The sequence below is a fragment of the Tupaia chinensis genome, unplaced genomic scaffold, assembly GCF_000334495.1.
Source record: "Tupaia chinensis unplaced genomic scaffold, TupChi_1.0 Scaffold000115_1, whole genome shotgun sequence".
NCBI classification, from domain to species: domain Eukaryota; kingdom Metazoa; phylum Chordata; class Mammalia; order Scandentia; family Tupaiidae; genus Tupaia; species Tupaia belangeri.
The window spans coordinates 879513-897333 of record NW_006159579.1 but is presented as its reverse complement, the minus strand read 5'-3'; the positions used below and the strand labels follow the sequence as shown (position 1 = coordinate 897333).

Sequence of the window (17821 nt, the reverse complement as noted above, 5' to 3'; positions counted from 1 at the left end):
GCGGTTTGTGGCCCGGAGGCCGCGCAGGGCGGGGGAGGGGTGGACTGAGACGCTGGGCTGGGCGGTGCGGAGCTTGGGCTGGGCCTCCGGCCCCGCCCCGGGGTGCGGGATGACCTCGGGCCGTCCCTGTTTGCTCCTCTATGTGCTGGACCTCCGCTTCCTCACTCGAGCCGTTCCAGCTTCGGACTCGGTGATAATAATGGCCCACGTGTATTCAACTGGCGCTTGCTGCATTGCCAGGCCTTTGGCAAACTTCAAGCTAGCTAAAACTCTCCACCTCGGTGTTGCGGCAGTGTGCATCTGACGAAGGAGGAACTGAGGCCCAGAGAGGGAAACTGACTTGCCTCTGGTCATACGGCTGCAGGTGGTGGGGGTGGGATTTGAATTGAGGCCTGCTGGCTTTGGACCAGAATTTGCGGCTGGCTGGTGGGCGCGGCTGCTTGGGGAGGGAAGAAGAGGAGGCGGGGGGTGGGGGGGAAGGTCCTGGCGCCTGACCGTTCGTGAACCATTGAGGGGACCCTCCTTTCCCTGATGCTCGACTGCCAGGTGCAGGCCTGGCCCTCCAGGCCTCTGGGGACAGGCCTCCTGGCTGGGAGGCCTCTTCTGTAGGGGCGGGGCGGTTGGGCCAGCTGCTGATCCCCTCCTTCTGCCTGTCCTTCCATCTGCCACCCTCCACCCTCCACCCCTGCGGGGCCCTGGTTGCCATGGAACCTCATTAATCAGGCAGGCAGACCCCTGAGCCTGTGGGGAAGGACTGGGTGGGCTGGGCCTCTGGGAGCTGAAAGGAAGTTCCCAGTGCTAGGAGAGAGTGAAAGTGTTCCAGGGAGATCCCTCCATAAAGTCCTTCATGATCCTTGACTGGCAGGAGGCTCAAGGCCCACAGACAGTGGGGGGCCCAGAAGAAGCAGCTGAGTTATAGTGGGAGCAGGGAGTGAAGCCTGGAGCTTGGGCCTGTGGGCTGCAGGGCAGGGTGTGCAGACCAGTTTGACTGGTGCAGTGGGTGAAGGTGGGGCTAGCCTGGCAAGATGGGGTCCCGGTAGGGGACTGGGTGCAAGTGGGAGGGGCAAGGAGGGAGAAGTTGCTTTGCAGCTGATGGGGGATGTGGGTGGCAGCTGGTCCCTGAGGCATCCTGAGAAGCCTCCCTCACCCCCTTTGGCCACATGCCCAGTGTGGCCTTCCTTCCGAAATCACCAAGATGCTAATAATAATAACAATGAAGCCACTATTGTTTTGAGGATGTTTTTTGTGCCAGGCTCTGTGCCAAGCACTTTACCCAATTAGCATGTTTAACCCTGTCAGCAACCTTTCCCTTTTCCAGATAGGGAAGCTGAGGCCTAGAGATGTTCGAGCCTTCACTAGTCATTCATCTAAAGTGGTGGGACCAGTCCAAATATCCTGAGGTGTTGACCACAGGGATGCCTTGCAGATGTCTCCTGGAGATGCTCAGAGGAGTGGAAGAAAGCCCAGAAAGGTTCCTAATGAGTGAGCAGGAGAGGGGTTGTACCCAGGTGGGTCAGCTGGCTTGTCTCCTATAAATCTAGGGGCTTGTCCCTGCCATTATCAACCTGGGGCCTGGGCAAGTGTCCTCCATTTAGCTGTGTGACAAGCACTTAGCCAGGCCTAGACTCTGAGACCCAATAGAACTGGTGGGTTGTACCCACAGAGAGCTGAGTGTTGTCTCTTGGCTGAGAGGAAGAGAAATGCCCTCTGCTCCACCCCCAGTGGTGTTAGGCATTCCGTTCATTCCACAGTCTTTGACTTAGTGGGAGCCCAAGAGGTGAGAGGCAGGTGAAGAGTCCTGCCTTCCAGAATTTAAAGGCCAGTAGGCGTTTTCTGTCTGGACAGGGAAGAAGGCTGGCACCATCCTGAAGCTGAAGTCCAGAAATGTGGGTCCAGCTTTTGGCCTTCACCGATTCTCTGCACTGGACACTTATGTGGGGCAGTCATTGAAGTAAGCTACAGGCTCAGCCTCTGCAATGAGCATACATTGAGCGCCTTCTGTATATGAGGCTCTGTGCAAGTCAGCCTTTCCTCCTGGCCCCACCTATTCACCTCTACTCTTGTCATGGCTGTTAAAAATAGAACAGAAATTTTCCATTATAAATGCCCAGGTGGAGGGTCCAGACGGTGGTGCAGTGGTAAATGTGACACTCTGTGAGGCTGGCACACATGGAAAGGTTCTGGGTTCATGTATGAAGATCTCCCTGAGCACACTGGACATGTGTGCCCATGATCCAGGGCTGGCTGAGGTTGAGAGTGCTGTCTGACTGTCTCTGTCTCATAGAAGAAATAAATAAGCCTGGGACCAGCAGTTAGCATAATGGCTATGTCGCTGGACTCCCACATAGTCGACCACGGTTTGCGTCCCGGACCTGGTGGCTTAAAACTCATGCCGGGCACGTGTGCATGCGTGCGCAAGATCCTGAGAGGAGAATGGAGCAGAAGGGATTGCAGCGTGGCCATCCCCCCTGGGGGGTGATTTCTTGTTTTCTATCTGTCCGTTTGGTGAGTACATGTGCCCTATAGCATAAAAACCCTCTCTCTAGGGCCTGGGATGTGGCATGGTGGTTGGGGCAGCTAGATTCCCAGATGGCTGACCATGGTTCGAGTCCTAGACCTGGCAGCTTGCTTTCTCACTTCCCTTCTCTCTCTGTCTTTCTCTGGTCAACTTGAAAAAATAGTAACAATGACAATGAATAAAATTAACTAAAATAATTATTTTTTTAAAAAAACCTCTCAAAAAAATAAAAAGATGATAAATAAAATTAAATAAAAGAAATAGTTCTTTTTAAAAATAAATAAATATACAGGGGCCCAGCAGGTGGCATGGTGGTTGAGATGCTCGACTCCCATATAGCTGACTGTGGTTTGCATCCTGGACCCTAGCTGCTTGCTTTCTCACTTTCTCTCTGGTGAGCAGATGTGCCCTGTACCAAGTTTTAAAATAATAAATAATTACATTTTAAAAATTAAGCATACGGGTTGAGCAACCTAATCTAAAAATCTGAAGTGCTCCAAAAGCTAAATCTTTCTGAGTGCTGCCATGACACTATAGGTGGAAGTCTCTACCCCTGATCTCACGAGACAGGTTACAGTCAGAGCACTACAATACAAAAATACTGTATAAAATTACCTTCAGGGCTGGCTCTTTGTGGCACAGTGGTAAGAGACTGCTCAAGAGAAGCTAGATCTTTAATGGCAACTGTGGTTCAGATCCCTAGCTTGGTCAGCCTGAGATATGGCACATACGTGGATGCCCAAGATCAAATGGACTTGAGGACTGAAGTAAGGGGGTTATGAAGTAAGGTGTGACCAGAACCCGGGAAGGGTCCTCATCTCTCATCTCTTGTGTGCATGTACTCTTAATCATGAATAAGGAAAAACTAAAATGACTTTCAGGCTATATGTTCTGCTGGTACTTCAAAAAGTGTGGAGGGGCCAGTAGGTGGCATGGTAGTTAAAGGTAGTGGACTCCCCACGTGGCTGATCACGGTTCAAGTCCTAGACCTGGAGGCTTGCTTTCTCACTTTCCCTCTCTCTCTTTGTCTTTCTGTAGTCAAATTAAATAATAATAATAAAGTTGAATAAAATAATTATTTAAAATAAAAAGTTGGTGGAGGCTAGCAGGTGGTGTGTTGGTTAAGGCACTGGGCTTTTGTTTAAGAAATTGTTTTACTCTAGGGTGTGTGCGCTAACCAGACAGACAGAAATCACCAGCGAGGGTGGATGGCTACGCCACAGTCCCTTCTCCATTCTCCTCTTGGGATTTTGTGCGTACACACACACACATACACACACACACACACATGCCCTGCATGAGTTTTAAACCACCAGGTCCAGGATGCGGGTAGACTAAGTGGGAGTCAACAATGTAACCATTACGCCATCTGTTTGTCCCAAGACACTGGACTCTTATATTGTTGACCGCAGTTCAAGTCCCAGACCTAGCAGCTTGAAAATCACACTGCGTGTGTCCATGCATGCTCAAAATCCCAAGGAGAATGGAGGAGAAAGGATATTGTGTGGTCATTCCCTTGGGGAGTGATTTTTCACATCTTTCCCTCCCTATCTGGAGAGTTTACACACCTTATGACCAAAACCTAGAAAAAAAACTTGTGAAGAAACCAAATTACTGGGAACCAGCAGTTAGCGTAATGGCTATGCCACTGGACTCCCACGTAGTCGACCGCGGTTTGCGTCCTGGACCCAGTGGCTTAAAACTCACGCCGGGCGCATGTGTGTGCGTGCCCAAGATCCCGAGAGGAGAATGGAGGAGAAGGGATTGCGGCGTGACCATCCCCTCTGGGGGGTGATTTCTCACTTTCTGTCTCTCTGTCTCTCTCTGTCTGTCTGGCGAGCACACGCGCCCTATAGCGAAAATCTCTCAAAAAAAAAGAAACCAAATTAGTTTATTTAAGTAGAAAAAAATTGAAATCCATGGATAATTTTTTCATAATACATATTTTTATTGAACTTTTTGAAGATGCTCTGTCCTATATGAGATGGATATGAAACATGAATTTTGTGTTTACACTTGGGTCTCACCCCCTTAATATCTTCATTTTTTTTTTAGTGTATGTGCTGCCGAAGCGAGCACAATATCTTCATTTTTTTTGAGAGGGGGGGAATTTTTGCTACAGGGCGCATATTCTTGCCGGAGAGACAGAGACATGAGAGGCAGAAAGTAGGAAATCACCCCACCCCACCCCCACGCCAAGGGAGATGACCATGCCTCAGTCCCTTCTCTCAGGATTTTCGGCATGCATGTGTGGGAGTTTCAAGCTGCCGGGTCCAGAATTCAAACCACAGTCAACTATGTGGCAGTTCACCGCCTTAACTACTATGTCACCTGCTGGCCCCGCCCCTTGATATCTTATGTAAAGGCAAATATTCTGAAATCCAAAATCTGAACTTCAGGTTCCAAATGGTTCAGGTAAGGGATACTCAACCTGTCATCTGTGCTTACTAAAGAAAGCTTAATTTCTTTTTTTTTTTCATTATGTCAACGGCTGGTCCCCCAATGTTTTGTTTTGTTTTGTTTTGCTATAGGGCAGGTGCGCTCACCCAAGAGACAGAGAGAGACAGAGAGACAGAAAACGAGAAATCATCCCCGAGGAGGGATGGCCACGCCGCAATCGCTTCTCCTCCATCCTCCTCTCGGGATCTTGGGCATGCACGCACACGCGCCCGGCGTGAGTTGAAGCCACCGGGTCCGGACTCGAACCGCAGTCAACTACGTGGGAGTCCAGCGACATAGCCGTTACACTAACTGCTGGTCCCGAAAGCTTAATTTCTTTTATTTTTTTAAAAGAATTATTTACTTTATTGTTATAGTTTTTCATATGAGTTTTGCCAGAGAGAGTTCGAGGGAGAGTGAGAAAGCAAGCTCTCAGGTCCAGGATTTGAACTGTGGGTGGCCATGTCAAAAAGCGAGAAATCACCCTCCAGTGGGGATGGCCACGCCACAGTCCCATTCTCCTCTGGGGATCTTGGGCATGCAGGCGCACACACACCTGGCATGAATTTAAGCCACTGGGTCCGGGACTCGAACTGTGGTCGACTACATGGGAGTCCAGTGACACAGCCATTACGCTAACTGCTGGTCTGCATTTTTTTAGTTTTAAGAACTATTTTTTCCGATCTCCACGTTCAAACAATGCATCGTTTACACAGGCAACAGTCTCCCATTATGCCATCTGCTGGTCCTCACATAGGTTGCCCCTGAAATGCATTCTGTAGTAATAGAAAATAAGCCAGAGCAAAGTTTCATGAACTTTTTAATCCACAAAGGCATCACAGATTGTCCAATAACAGTGTCTTGCTTGCCTGGTGTCTGCGAGGAGTCCATGTCCACCTGCCTCAGTCCTTCACCAGCTGCATGGTACTCTAGGAGCTGACTAAGCCAGTTTTTCTGGCCCTCTCCATGGATGAATATTTGAGATTTTTTGTTTTTAGAGTGTTTTGCTATAGAGCACGTGCACTCATCAGAAAGACAGAGAGAGATAGAGAGACACAAAGCGAGACATCCCCCCCAGTGGGGATGGCCACGCTGTAATCCCTTCTCCTCCTCCTTTAGGGATCTTGGGCACACACTCACACATCCCCAGTGTGAGTTTTAAGCCACCAGGTCCAGAACTCAAACCGTAGTCGACTACATGAGAGTCCAGTGACATAACCATTATGTCATCTGCTGGTCCCCTCCCCCCAACTCTTGAGGCCCCTGGGCCAGGGTTTGTCTAGAATGAGTGGCAGAAATGGTCATCTGAACATTCCTTTTAGGGTATGACACTGACCTGTCTTCAGGGCTGGGCAGGGACCAGGGAGAAAGCGAGGGTTGTGGTTGTAGGAACATGCTAGGGTTCAAGACCCAGGGCAGGGCTGGAGAAGGGGGTACATGCTGGTTGGTTTGTTGGGGCCTGGCTTGTGGACTGAGCTCTGGGCCAGCCTGTTAGGGTGCAAACCCTGGCCCCACTTCTCACCAGCTGTGGGACCTCACTGAGGTGGAGGCCATGGTAGCAGCTGCAGTGAGCTGGTGGGAGGGCTTGGTGAGCAGTGGTGGCGGAGCAGTGACTCACAGGCTCAGTCACAGCGAACCTAGCTCTGCTCTGGGAACCTGAGGGAGCCAGCGATTGCGCCAGTGGGAGGGTGTGTCGTGTTCATCATCGCGTGGGGAGGCTCATTCAGCAAACAGCTGTCGATGCCCAGGCCCCATACCTGACACTGGATGCAGAAACTGAGACCCCATGCCCGGCTCTGAGGATGAGACAGACACATCTGCAGAAATCTGTAGCCAGAGACAGGATGTGGGAAGGGTCGGGTTTGAGGCAGTTCAGATGGAGGAGAAGAGGTGGTCTCTCTTATTAAGTGACCTTATGGTTCCTGCCCACAGAGGTGGAAGCAGCAGGTGTGAAGAGGTAAGGGGGCCCAGCATGGGCTAAGGCTTGGGGGCTCAGATTTGTGGAAAACACGTGTGAGCCAAAGTTCACATGGAGGAGGGTACTGAGGCAGCAGTGAGGGGTGGGTACTGAGGCAATGGAAGGTCTCCTGCAGGGGTGGTAACAGGGAAGATTTATAGGAGGCTGGGACACCAGTGTGGGGACTGCTGAGCAGCCCACGTGGCCAGTTGAATGGGGTTTGAGCTCAGGAAACCAGGAGGGGAGGTTAAGTCTGGTTTTGGTCAGGGTGCTCACACACTCACACATCCCCAGTGTGAGTTTTAAGCCACCAGGTCCAGAACTCAAACCGTAGTCGACTACATGAGAGTCCAGTGACATAACCATTATGTCATCTGCTGGTCCCCTCCCCCCAACTCTTGAGGCCCCTGGGCCAGGGTTTGTCTAGAATGAGTGGCAGAAATGGTCATCTGAACATTCCTTTTAGGGTATGACACTGACCTGTCTTCAGGGCTGGGCAGGGACCAGGGAGAAAGCGAGGGTTGTGGTTGTAGGAACATGCTAGGGTTCAAGACCCAGGGCAGGGCTGGAGAAGGGGGTACATGCTGGTTGGTTTGTTGGGGCCTGGCTTGTGGACTGAGCTCTGGGCCAGCCTGTTAGGGTGCAAACCCTGGCCCCACTTCTCACCAGCTGTGGGACCTCACTGAGGTGGAGGCCATGGTAGCAGCTGCAGTGAGCTGGTGGGAGGGCTTGGTGAGCAGTGGTGGCGGAGCAGTGACTCACAGGCTCAGTCACAGCGAACCTAGCTCTGCTCTGGGAACCTGAGGGAGCCAGCGATTGCGCCAGTGGGAGGGTGTGTCATGTTCATCATCGCATGGGGAGGCTCATTCAGCAAACAGCTGTCGATGCCCAGGCCCCATACCTGACACTGGATGCAGAAACTGAGACCCCATGCCCGGCTCTGAGGATGAGACAGACACATCTGCAGAAATCTGTAGCCAGAGACAGGATGTGGGAAGGGTCGGGTTTGAGGCAGTTCAGATGGAGGAGAAGAGGTGGTCTCTCTTATTAAGTGACCCTATGGTTCCTGCCCACAGAGGTGGAAGCAGCAGGTGTGAAGAGGTAAGGGGGCCCAGCATGGGCTAAGGCTTGGGGGCTCAGATTTGTGGAAAACACGTGTGAGCCAAAGTTCACATGGAGGAGGGTACTGAGGCAGCAGTGAGGGGTGGGTACTGAGGCAATGGAAGGTCTCCTGCAGGGGTGGTAACAGGGAAGATTTATAGGAGGCTGGGACACCAGTGTGGGGACTGCTGAGCAGCCCACGTGGCCAGTTGAATGGGGTTTGAGCTCAGGAAACCAGGAGGGGAGGTTAAGTCTGGTTTTGGTCAGGGTGCTTTTTTTTCTTTTTCTTTTTCTTTTCTTTTTTTTTTTTTTTGCTACAGGGCATGTGTACTTACCAGAGAAGGAAAAAGAAATCACCCGCAGGGGAGATGGCCATGCTGCAATCCCTTCTCCTGGGATTTTGGGCACACATGGCCAAGTATGATTTTTAGGCCTCCGGGTCAAGGACTCAAACTGCACAGTCAGCCTGGTGGGATCGAGTTCCATAACCTCCATGCCACCTCTGGCCCCCGTAGGCTACTTTTGAGGTATGCCTGTGGGACTTTCAGGACAGTCACCATCCCTGAGTGTCTGGCCAAAACCAGAAGGCATAGGTGGAGGGTAGGAACCCTGGCTCTGACGCTTCCTGGCCATAAGACCTTGGACCTCCTTGGGCTTCAGTCACCTCTCCAGTAAAATGGGCTGTTACTGTGCTGCCCGTCCATGGGACGGAACGAAGTACAGTCCGTACAGCATCTGGTGAGCACTGGCTGCTGCCATGGCTATGGGATCGGGCTCTAGGAAGGTGGGACACACAGTGAGGACTAGCATGCGCTCTGCGCCAGCCTGTTTGATTAGTCAAAAAAAACAGAGGACATGGGGCCAGCAGTTGGCATGGTAGTTAAGGTGGCTGTACTACCACAAGGCTGACCGCAGTTTAAGTCCCTGACCTGGCAGCCTGCTCTCTCTCTTTCCTTCTTCCTCTCTGTGTCTTTCTGGTCAACTTCAAATAAATAAAATAATGACGATAAATAAAATTAAATAATTCTTAACAACAACAACAACAAAAAAACAGAGGAGAGGATATCACTTGCCCAAGGGACTTGTATACTCAGTGAGTTAAAACAACAAACATTGTCACACACTTGCTGTGGGTCAGGGATTCAGGGAGACTTAGCCGAATGTTTCTGGCCCAGGGTCTCTTGTGAGGTTGCAGCCGAAGGGTCATCCTAGGCTGTGGTTCTCAGAAGTTGTTTCTAGGTTTGAGAGCTTGCTTTTAAAAAGGAAAAAAAAATTGCTATAAGGCAGGTGCACTCTCTGAAGGGAGGAAAAGAGAGAGAGAGAGAAAGGGAAAAAGCAACCCCCCAGAGGGACTGACCACACCAAAATTTCTTGGCATTTTGGGTGTGTACACATGCATGGCGTGTTTCTTTTCTTTCTTTTTTTTTTTTTGCTATAGGGCGCATGTGCTCGCCAGACAGAGAGAAACAGAGACAGAAAGCGAGAAATCACCCCCCAGGGGGGATGGTCACACCGCAATCCCTTCTCCACTCTCTTCTCAGGATCTTGGGCACACACGCACACGCGCCCGGCGTGAGTTTTAAGCCACTGGGTCCGGGACACGAACCGCGGTCAACCACGTGGGAGTCCAGCAACATAGCCATTACACTAACTGCTGGTTCCCCATGGTGTGTTTCTTAAGCCGCCAGGTGAAAAAACCTGTAGTTGGCCCTGCAGGATCCAACTGCCTTAACCATTATGCCACCTGGCCCGCCTGAGGATTTGCTTCTAAGCTTGTCCATGTCATTGTTGGTAGGAAGCCTTAGTTCTGTGCCCCGTGGCCTGTCATTAGGGCCACTTACAGTTCTGTATGACATGGCTGACTCTTGGAGTGAACGATCCAATGTAAAGAGCAGGAAGAAGCTCCTATGCTCCTGTGACCCCGCCTCAGACGTGACACCACCATTCCTACTACATTCTCGTTAGAAACAAGTTACTTGATCTGACCCATATTTAAGAAAAGTTAGGTTTGGGACCAGCAGTTAGCGTAATGGCTATGTCGCTGGACTCCCACATAGTTTACTGCGGTTCGAGTCCTGGACCCGGTGGCTTAAACTCATGCCGGGCACGTGTGCGTGCGTGCCCAAGATCCCGAGAGGAGAATGGAGGAGAAGGGATTGCGGTGTGACCATCCCCTCTGGGGGGTGATTTCTCGCTTTCTATCTCTGTCTGTCTGGTGAGCGCACGCGCCCTATGGCAAAAACCTCTCCAAAAAAAAGAAAAGAAAGAAAAGTTAGGTTTCATCTTTTGAAAGAAGTATTAAAAAAAGAAAAAGAAGTATCAGAAAACAGACTGTTTTTTCTAATTATTTATTTACTTTTATTTGCCAGAAGGGATTGCGGTGTGACCATCCCCTCTGGGGGGTGATTTCTCGCTTTCTATCTCTGTCTGTCTGGTGAGCGCACGCGCCCTATGGCAAAAACCTCTCCAAAAAAAAGAAAAGAAAGAAAAGTTAGGTTTCATCTTTTGAAAGAAGTATTAAAAAAAGAAAAAGAAGTATCAGAAAACACAGACTGTTTTTTCTAATTATTTATTTACTTTTATTTGCCATGATTATTATTTTTAATTTGACCAGAGAGAGGGAGAAAGGGAAAGTGAGAAAGCAAGCTGCCAGGTCTGGGACTCGAACTGCAGTTGGCCATCTGGGAGTCTGGTGCCTTAACCACTATGCTACCTGCCAGCCCCTGGGGCAGATGTTTGGAAAAACAACCACTGAGGACCAGCAAATGGTATAATGGTATATTGCTGGATCCCAGACAGTCGACTCAGGTTCGAGTCCCAGACCCGGCTGCTTAAAACTCATGCCAGGCATGTGTGTGTGTGTGTGTCCATAATCCTGAGAGGAGAATGAAGGCGAGGGGACTGCAGTGTGGCCATTCCCCCAGGTGGCAATTTCTTGCTTTCTATCTCTCCAGTGAGCACATGCATCTTATAGCCAAAATCTCTCTCAAAAGAAATAAACAAAACCACCACTGACCCTCAGGGAGGTGGTTGTTGAGCTGGGACTTGATCTTCTGTCTGTCCTGTGTGGAGGATTGTGACCCCCAGGGTAGGGTCTCAAAGACCTCCCTCCCTCCCAGGCCTAGTCATCCTAGCAGGGAAACTGAGCTAAAGGGCACCCAGAGTCACTAGGCCCTCAGCCAGGTCCCTGTGGCCTCACTCCTGGTTACTGGGCAATCTTCCCATTATTGCTGCAGGTGAAACGGAGGTTGGACCTTGAAACTGACCATCAGTACCTGGCTGAGAGCAGTGGGCCAGTCCGGGGCAGAGGCCGCCACCCAGGAAAAGGTACCCATGGAACTTGGGTTGGGCAGGTCCAGCTTGTGGTACAGACAGACAAACATGCTTGTATATTAAAGTCTGGCTTGTCGGACTGAGCCTGGGCCAGGTCTGTGGGGGGCCCAGAGGGGCAGCTGGAGTGGCTGCCTGGCATGGCTTCCCCAGACCCTGTGGGTGGGGAGTTCCCCTGGCAGGAAGAAGAATGCTGTGGTTGGCAGGCAGCAGCCACAGGGCCTCCTTGCTTGGCCTGGCTGCAGGGAAGGAGCCAGATGCATGCACCCACCCATCGTTCTGTACTCTGCATTGCGGGCTAGGCAGGCCTGGCTGGGGGTGGGAATGAGCACTGAGGGACCCTGCCTTGCCTGACCCCCCCAGGTGTGAAATCCCCAGGGGAGAAGTCACGCTATGAGACATCACTGAATCTGACCACCAAACGCTTCCTGGAGCTGCTAAGCCGCTCAGCTGATGGTGTTGTGGACCTGAACTGGGCAGCAGAGGTGCTGAAGGTGCAGAAACGGCGCATCTACGACATCACCAATGTCCTCGAGGGTATCCAGCTCATTGCCAAGAAGTCTAAGAACCACATCCAATGGCTGTAGGTACCAGCTGAACAGGAGGACAGGCAGAGGTTTGGCAGGCATGTTTGCCCGGCCCCCGTCAGCCTGGAGGAACTGGTAGCAGTGCCCATTGTGGCTGCCTGCCTTAGAGCCAGGGAAACCAAGGCTCAAAAAGGAGTGGTGGCTTCCCTAAGAGGTGATAGATGCTGAGAAATACACAGATCCCACATTTCCAGCTCAGTGTAGCCTTTCATAATTGCTCACCTGGGTTACCACCTTCGGATCAAGGTAAAGAATATTCCCAACAGCCCAGAAAGTTTATTTTTTTGATTGTTTGTTTTATTTTGTTACAGTGATGTGTATTTGCTGGAGAGAGATGATGGGGTTGGGGGGAGGAATAAGATAGCACCCTCCAGGGGGGACGGCCATGCCACAGTCCCTTCTCTTCTTTCCCCTCTAGGGATTTTGGGTGCATACACACCCAGCATGTTTTTTAAGCCACCAGGACTAGGACTCTTAATTACGCTGCTGGCCATGTGGGATCCAGGCCTTACCCACCCACCACTGGCTGGCCCACCCTATAAGTTTTCTCACGCCCCTTCCCAGTCATTGCCCGCACTGCATACCGATGTTTGTTGTTATTCTTGTTTCTCTCCTGTCACCTCTCCCCCACTCTTTTTGCTACCCTTTCTTTGACACATACACTTTTCCCATTTTTTGGTAAAGCATTCTATTTTGCATTTAAAAAAAAATATATATTTGCCAGAGGGCCAATGTACTAGCTAGGGCTGAGGTAGAGGGGAAAGCGAGAAAGCATTCCTTAGAGCCTGGTCACGCTGTAATTTCTTCTCCTCCATTCCCTCCCTCCTTTCAGGATTTTCCCTTCTCTTCTTTCCCCTCTAGGGATTTTGGGTGCATACACACCCAGCATGTTTTTTAAGCCACCAGGACTAGGACTCTTAATTACGCTGCTGGCCATGTGGGATCCAGGCCTTACCCACCCACCACTGGCTGGCCCACCCTATAAGTTTTCTCACGCCCCTTCCCAGTCATTGCCCGCACTGCATACCGATGTTTGTTGTTATTCTTGTTTCTCTCCTGTCACCTCTCCCCCACTCTTTTTGCTACCCTTTCTTTGACACATACACTTTTCCCATTTTTTGGTAAAGCATTCTATTTTGCATTTAAAAAAAAATATATATTTGCCAGAGGGCCAATGTACTAGCTAGGGCTGAGGTAGAGGGGAAAGCGAGAAAGCATTCCTTAGAGCCTGGTCACGCTGTAATTTCTTCTCCTCCATTCCCTCCCTCCTTTCAGGATTTTGGGCATGCATGCACTTGCACCTAGTATGTTTCTCATCCCACTGGGTCTGGGACTTAAACCGCCCAGTTGGCCATGTGAGATCTAGTCACCTCAACCAGCATGCTGCCGGCATGTTTTAATTGTTTTTCTTTTTACTTGCCAACATGTTTTGGAAATGCTTGCATGTGTATCTGTCTAATGCAGGCTCATCCTTTTGTATGACCACATAGTATTCCACAGCACTTCTGTGCTATCATTTAATCCAGCCCAACAGGCACATGTAGGTGTCTGAAGACATTAAGGGCAGGATTTTTTTTTTTTTTGAGAGGGAGAGAGAGATTTTTGCTATAGGGTGTATGTGCTCGCTAGAGAGACAGAAAAGAGAAAGCAAGAAATCACCCCCGGGAAGTATGGCCACACCAGTCCTTTCCCCTCCATTCTCTTCTTGGGATTTTGGCTACGTACACACATGTGCCTGGCATGAGTTTCAAACTGCTGGGTCCAGGACTTGAACTGTGGTCAACCATGTGGGAGTCCAGTGACGTAACCATTATACTATCTGCTGGTCCCTTGGGGCAGGCTTTAAACCATGCCAGTCTGGTTTGGAGCCAGTTGAAGAGCCAGACCCAGAGAGGGGCAAGAACTTGCATGGGTCTCACAGAACAGAGGCAGTAGGTTCTTGGTTAAGGGTGTCAGGAGCTGCTGACCTTCCTGGTGCCTCCCTACAGAGGCAGCCACGCCACGGTGGGACTCGGTGGGAGGCTCGAAGGGCTGACTCAGGACCTCCAGCAGCTACAGGAAAGCGAGCAACAGCTGGATCACCTGATGCACATCTGTACCACGCAACTGCAGCTGCTTTCCGAGGACTCTGACACCCAGCGATATCCTTGGATTGGCTAGAGGGTGTGAGGGTCAGCTTGGCAGGTGGGCCCCACCCAGGTGGGCCCAGAGGTTGAGGAGAGGGCTCTGGCCTTACATGCAAGTCTTGGCTCAGTATTTATTCACTGTGTTACTGGACAAGTTACTTTACCTCTCTGGCTGTTAGCTTCATCCATGAGGGGGTGATAATATCCAATCCTGAAATGATACAGATTTTTTTAAAAAAGCTAAGTACAAGCTATAAATCTTTATTTAATATAATGATTCAGTACATGGTTTAATTTCAAAGAGACTTAAATATTTTTATTATTCACAAATTCACAAAATTAGAAGCTTCATTAAAATTGTTTATTTTTAGTAGATACCCAAACTGTAAGTTTGGGGCACAAGCATTAATTGACACCAAGATCATGGGTCAAAATAAGTCCGACACCAGGTCTACAGTTGTGTTACGGGTTTTGCATGGAATTACTGCACATAGCCATTGCCATCACCTTGGGATTCGATAGATAGAATGGTCCCATTTTATAGGTGTGGAAATTGAGACTCAGGGGAATGAGACTGAGCACCAACTGTGTGCCAGACCTGGGGTAGAAGGTTGAGAACAGGAGCGATTAGGTAGGCGTAGGCCTTGTGAGCTGTCTGGGTGACTGGCCCCAGAGGTCAAAGGTCCTGTGGTCCTTGACTCTTCCAACCCTGGCTTACGTGACCTGCCAGGACCTTCGAAGCATCGCTGATCCTGCAGAGCAGATGGTCATGGTGATCAAGGCCCCTCCTGAGACCCAGCTCCAAGCCGTGGACTCTTCAGAGGTAAGACCTGGGACTCCGAGCCCAGTGGGCTGGGCTAGGATGGTTGTCACCCGGGCCTCAGTTTCCCCTGTCTGCTGCTTCCATCCAGAACTTTCAGATCTCCCTTAAGAGCAAACAAGGCCCCATCGATGTTTTCCTGTGCCCTGAGGAGAGCACGGGTGGGAACAGCCCTGGGAAGACCTCATCCCTGGGGGCAGCTTCTGGGGAGGAGGACAGGGCGGCTGATCCAGACACCACAGTGCCACCACCATCATCTCCCCCCTCATCTCCCACCACGGATCCTGACCAGTCCCTGCTCAGCCTGGAGCAAGGTGGGTGAAGGGTAAATGGGGCAGGGCTTCTCCCTGGTGAGTGGGCAGGCATGACACCCCTTCTGGCCTCCCTGCTGGGGCACCCCCAGGCTGTGATGCTCTCCCATCTCCCCAGAACCGCTGCTGTCCCGGATGGGTGGTCTACGAGCCCCCGTGGACGAGGACCGCCTATCCCCGCTGGTGGCGGCTGACTCGCTCCTGGAGCACGTGCGGGAGGACTTCGGCCTTCTCCCCGAGGAGTTCATCAGCCTTTCCCCTCCACACGAGGCTCTTGACTACCACTTCGGCCTTGAGGAGGGCGAGGGCATCAGAGACCTCTTCGACTGTGACTTTGGGGACCTCACCCCCCTGGATTTCTGACGGGGCCTGGGGGGGGCTCAGGGCCTCTTGAGATCCCCCCCCCCGCATCTTTGCAGCCCTGGAGCCCTCTGCCCATCTGCCCAGCCTGATTGGAAACAGTCTAATTTATACCCCCTCTCCTGTGTCCAGAAGCTTCTAGCTCTGGGGTCTGGCTACCGCCTGGAGGCTGAGCAAGCCAGGAAGGGAAGGATTCTGTGTTTGTGGTGTGTATGTGCATGCACCCAGCACGCCCCACGAGTGTACCTGGGGTGAGTGGTGTGTGAGCATGTATGTGTGCATGTACCGGAGAATGAAGGTGAACACATCTGTGTGTGCACTGCAGACACGCCCCAGTGTGTCCACGTGTGTGTGCGTGCGTTCATGTGTGCTCTGGGGGGCTCTAACTGCACTTTTGGTCTCCTTGCTCCAGGGGCCCCATGAGGCCCAGGGTGGCCGCCTGCCCCCAAAATCCTGCACACTGACTGGGTCAGGCGGGGAGCCTTGGCCATCTGGGTTTGCAGGTCAGCGAGAGCACTTCTGTCTTAAAGGTTTTTCTGATCGAAGCTTTAATGGAGCGTTATTTATTTATCAAGGCCTCCTTGGCAAGCCTGGGGATCCAGCAAAGGGTAGGAGGGATGTAGGGCTGAACCCCAGCTCCTCCATACCTGAGCTGTACTTTCATCCCACCTGGAAGGAGCTGAGGCCTGAGCGATTTATTTATTGGGAAAGTGAGGGAGGGAGACAGACTGACAGCCATGGGTGGATGGAGGGATGGCCCCTTGCTAGGGGTCACGTCAGGGCCCCACCTGGCCCCAGGATGGATGTGAGATGGAAGAGGTGAGTGGGGGACCTTCACTGATGGGGTGCAGAAGGGGTGGAGGAGGGGCCTCCCCTGCCAAACCACAGGGGCCCTCCTGTGTGTTTGAAGGGCCCCTCCACTTACTGCTCTGCCCACCCTCCAATCTGCACTTTGATTTGCTTCCTAACAGCTCTGTTCCCTCCTGCTTTGATTTTAATAAATATTTTGATGATGTTTGGACTAGGCTTTGGGACTCTACTGGGAGCAAGTGTGGGGGTGGGAGAGGCCACGGTTGCTGGGAAAATGCCCATTCTCCACTAACCTCCCTGTCTCTGCATGATGTCATTTGCTTTGAGCCTCAGAATGCCAAGAAAGGTAGGCTTCACCATTTTTGTCCAAATTTAACTGGTCCAAAAACCACCCAACTAATGCAGTATATATATTGTGGGAAGACAGGTGCTGCAGAAGAAATAGTGAGGTCCCTTTCTTTTTCTAGCCTCAGAGGCCACTCTAATTCACTTGCTGTGTTCCTTCCAGAAATTTCTGCACATTCGTAAGCATGCAACAAATCTACCAGATTCCTGTGTCAGGTTCTTTCCAGGTCTGAGGACAAGTTGGTTCTCTTTAAGGGGCTCTGAGTCTGGCAGAAAGTTATACAAATGAGGAAATCAGTGAAGGCTTCCTGGAAGAGGTAGTGGTTGGGTGGACAGCCATAGAAAACATGAACACACCAAGCAGAGAACAAGGTGGGCCCAGGCCCTAGGGCAGGAGAAAGCGGGGCACAGGGAACTGAAACCTGTGTGGGTAGAGTCCTGGGGTGAGCGGTACCGGCCCAGTGGTACAGGGGAGTTCGCCTCTGGCTTTATTCCAGAGACAAGGGATCTGTTTATATTTAAAGCTCCCCCTGGCTGCTGCGTGGAGAATTGATTGAATTGAAGGGAGGGGGAAAGCCAGGCCGAGCCGGGCTTGAAAGTGCAGGAGGGGCCCGGGTCAGGGTACCCGCGTCAAGACAGGGGTAGTGAAAGGGTCCCCTCCGATAGGTGGAACCACCAGGTGGGGCTTCTCTGCGCCCGCCGCTAGTTGAAGCCCATCCCACCCCGAGTCTCCACAATGGTTGAGTTACCACCGTTTCTCGCAGGAGAGGATGCAGACGCCCAAGGTGCATTCCCTGACCTGTCTGGGTCACTTGGGCATCCACGATTTGCTTTGTCCACTCTACGACGGCCTGGCACCTGCCCTCGGAGGGCACGCGCGGCCCTCCCACGCTGGCCATCTCTCTCGGCCAGTCCCGGGTGGAAAGGACGCCTGATGGTTCCTCGCCCCGCAGTAGCCGCCCCTGCGGAGGCGCCGGTAGAATCGCAGAGACAAACGGCGGTGGGACTTTACACTGCGTTGGTTTTCCAGACGGGGGAGCCGAGCCCCGAGAGGGCCGAAGTTTCGAGGCTGACGACGGGTACCCGCTGGCCGGAGGGGCCCAGGACAGCCCGCCGG

At 51.7% G+C, this 17821-nt stretch overlaps 1 protein-coding gene and 1 pseudogene across 2 annotated transcripts; one reads left to right on the top strand and one right to left on the bottom strand.

Annotated features, from left to right (window-relative positions):
• LOC102485249 (thymosin beta-10-like) overlaps window positions 1-17755 on the bottom strand; it is a 19843-nt pseudogene extending 2088 nt beyond the window's left edge.
• Window positions 497-16575, top strand: E2F1 (E2F transcription factor 1). 2 transcript variants are annotated; one of them, XM_014586119.2, is made up of 7 exons: window positions 497-1508; window positions 11252-11342; window positions 11724-11928; window positions 13921-14073; window positions 14767-14881; window positions 14970-15192; window positions 15308-16575. In XM_014586119.2, exons 1-7 carry the CDS (start codon window positions 1341-1343, stop codon window positions 15550-15552), a joined length of 1200 nt encoding a protein of 399 aa, XP_014441605.1. In that variant the 5' UTR covers window positions 497-1340; the 3' UTR covers window positions 15553-16575. The 2 variants fall into 2 exon arrangements, with proteins under 2 accessions (XP_014441605.1, XP_006144076.2); XM_006144014.3 differs by having other exon boundaries at window positions 498-1508; window positions 11709-11928.
• Window positions 17756-17821: the final 66 nt, after the last annotated feature.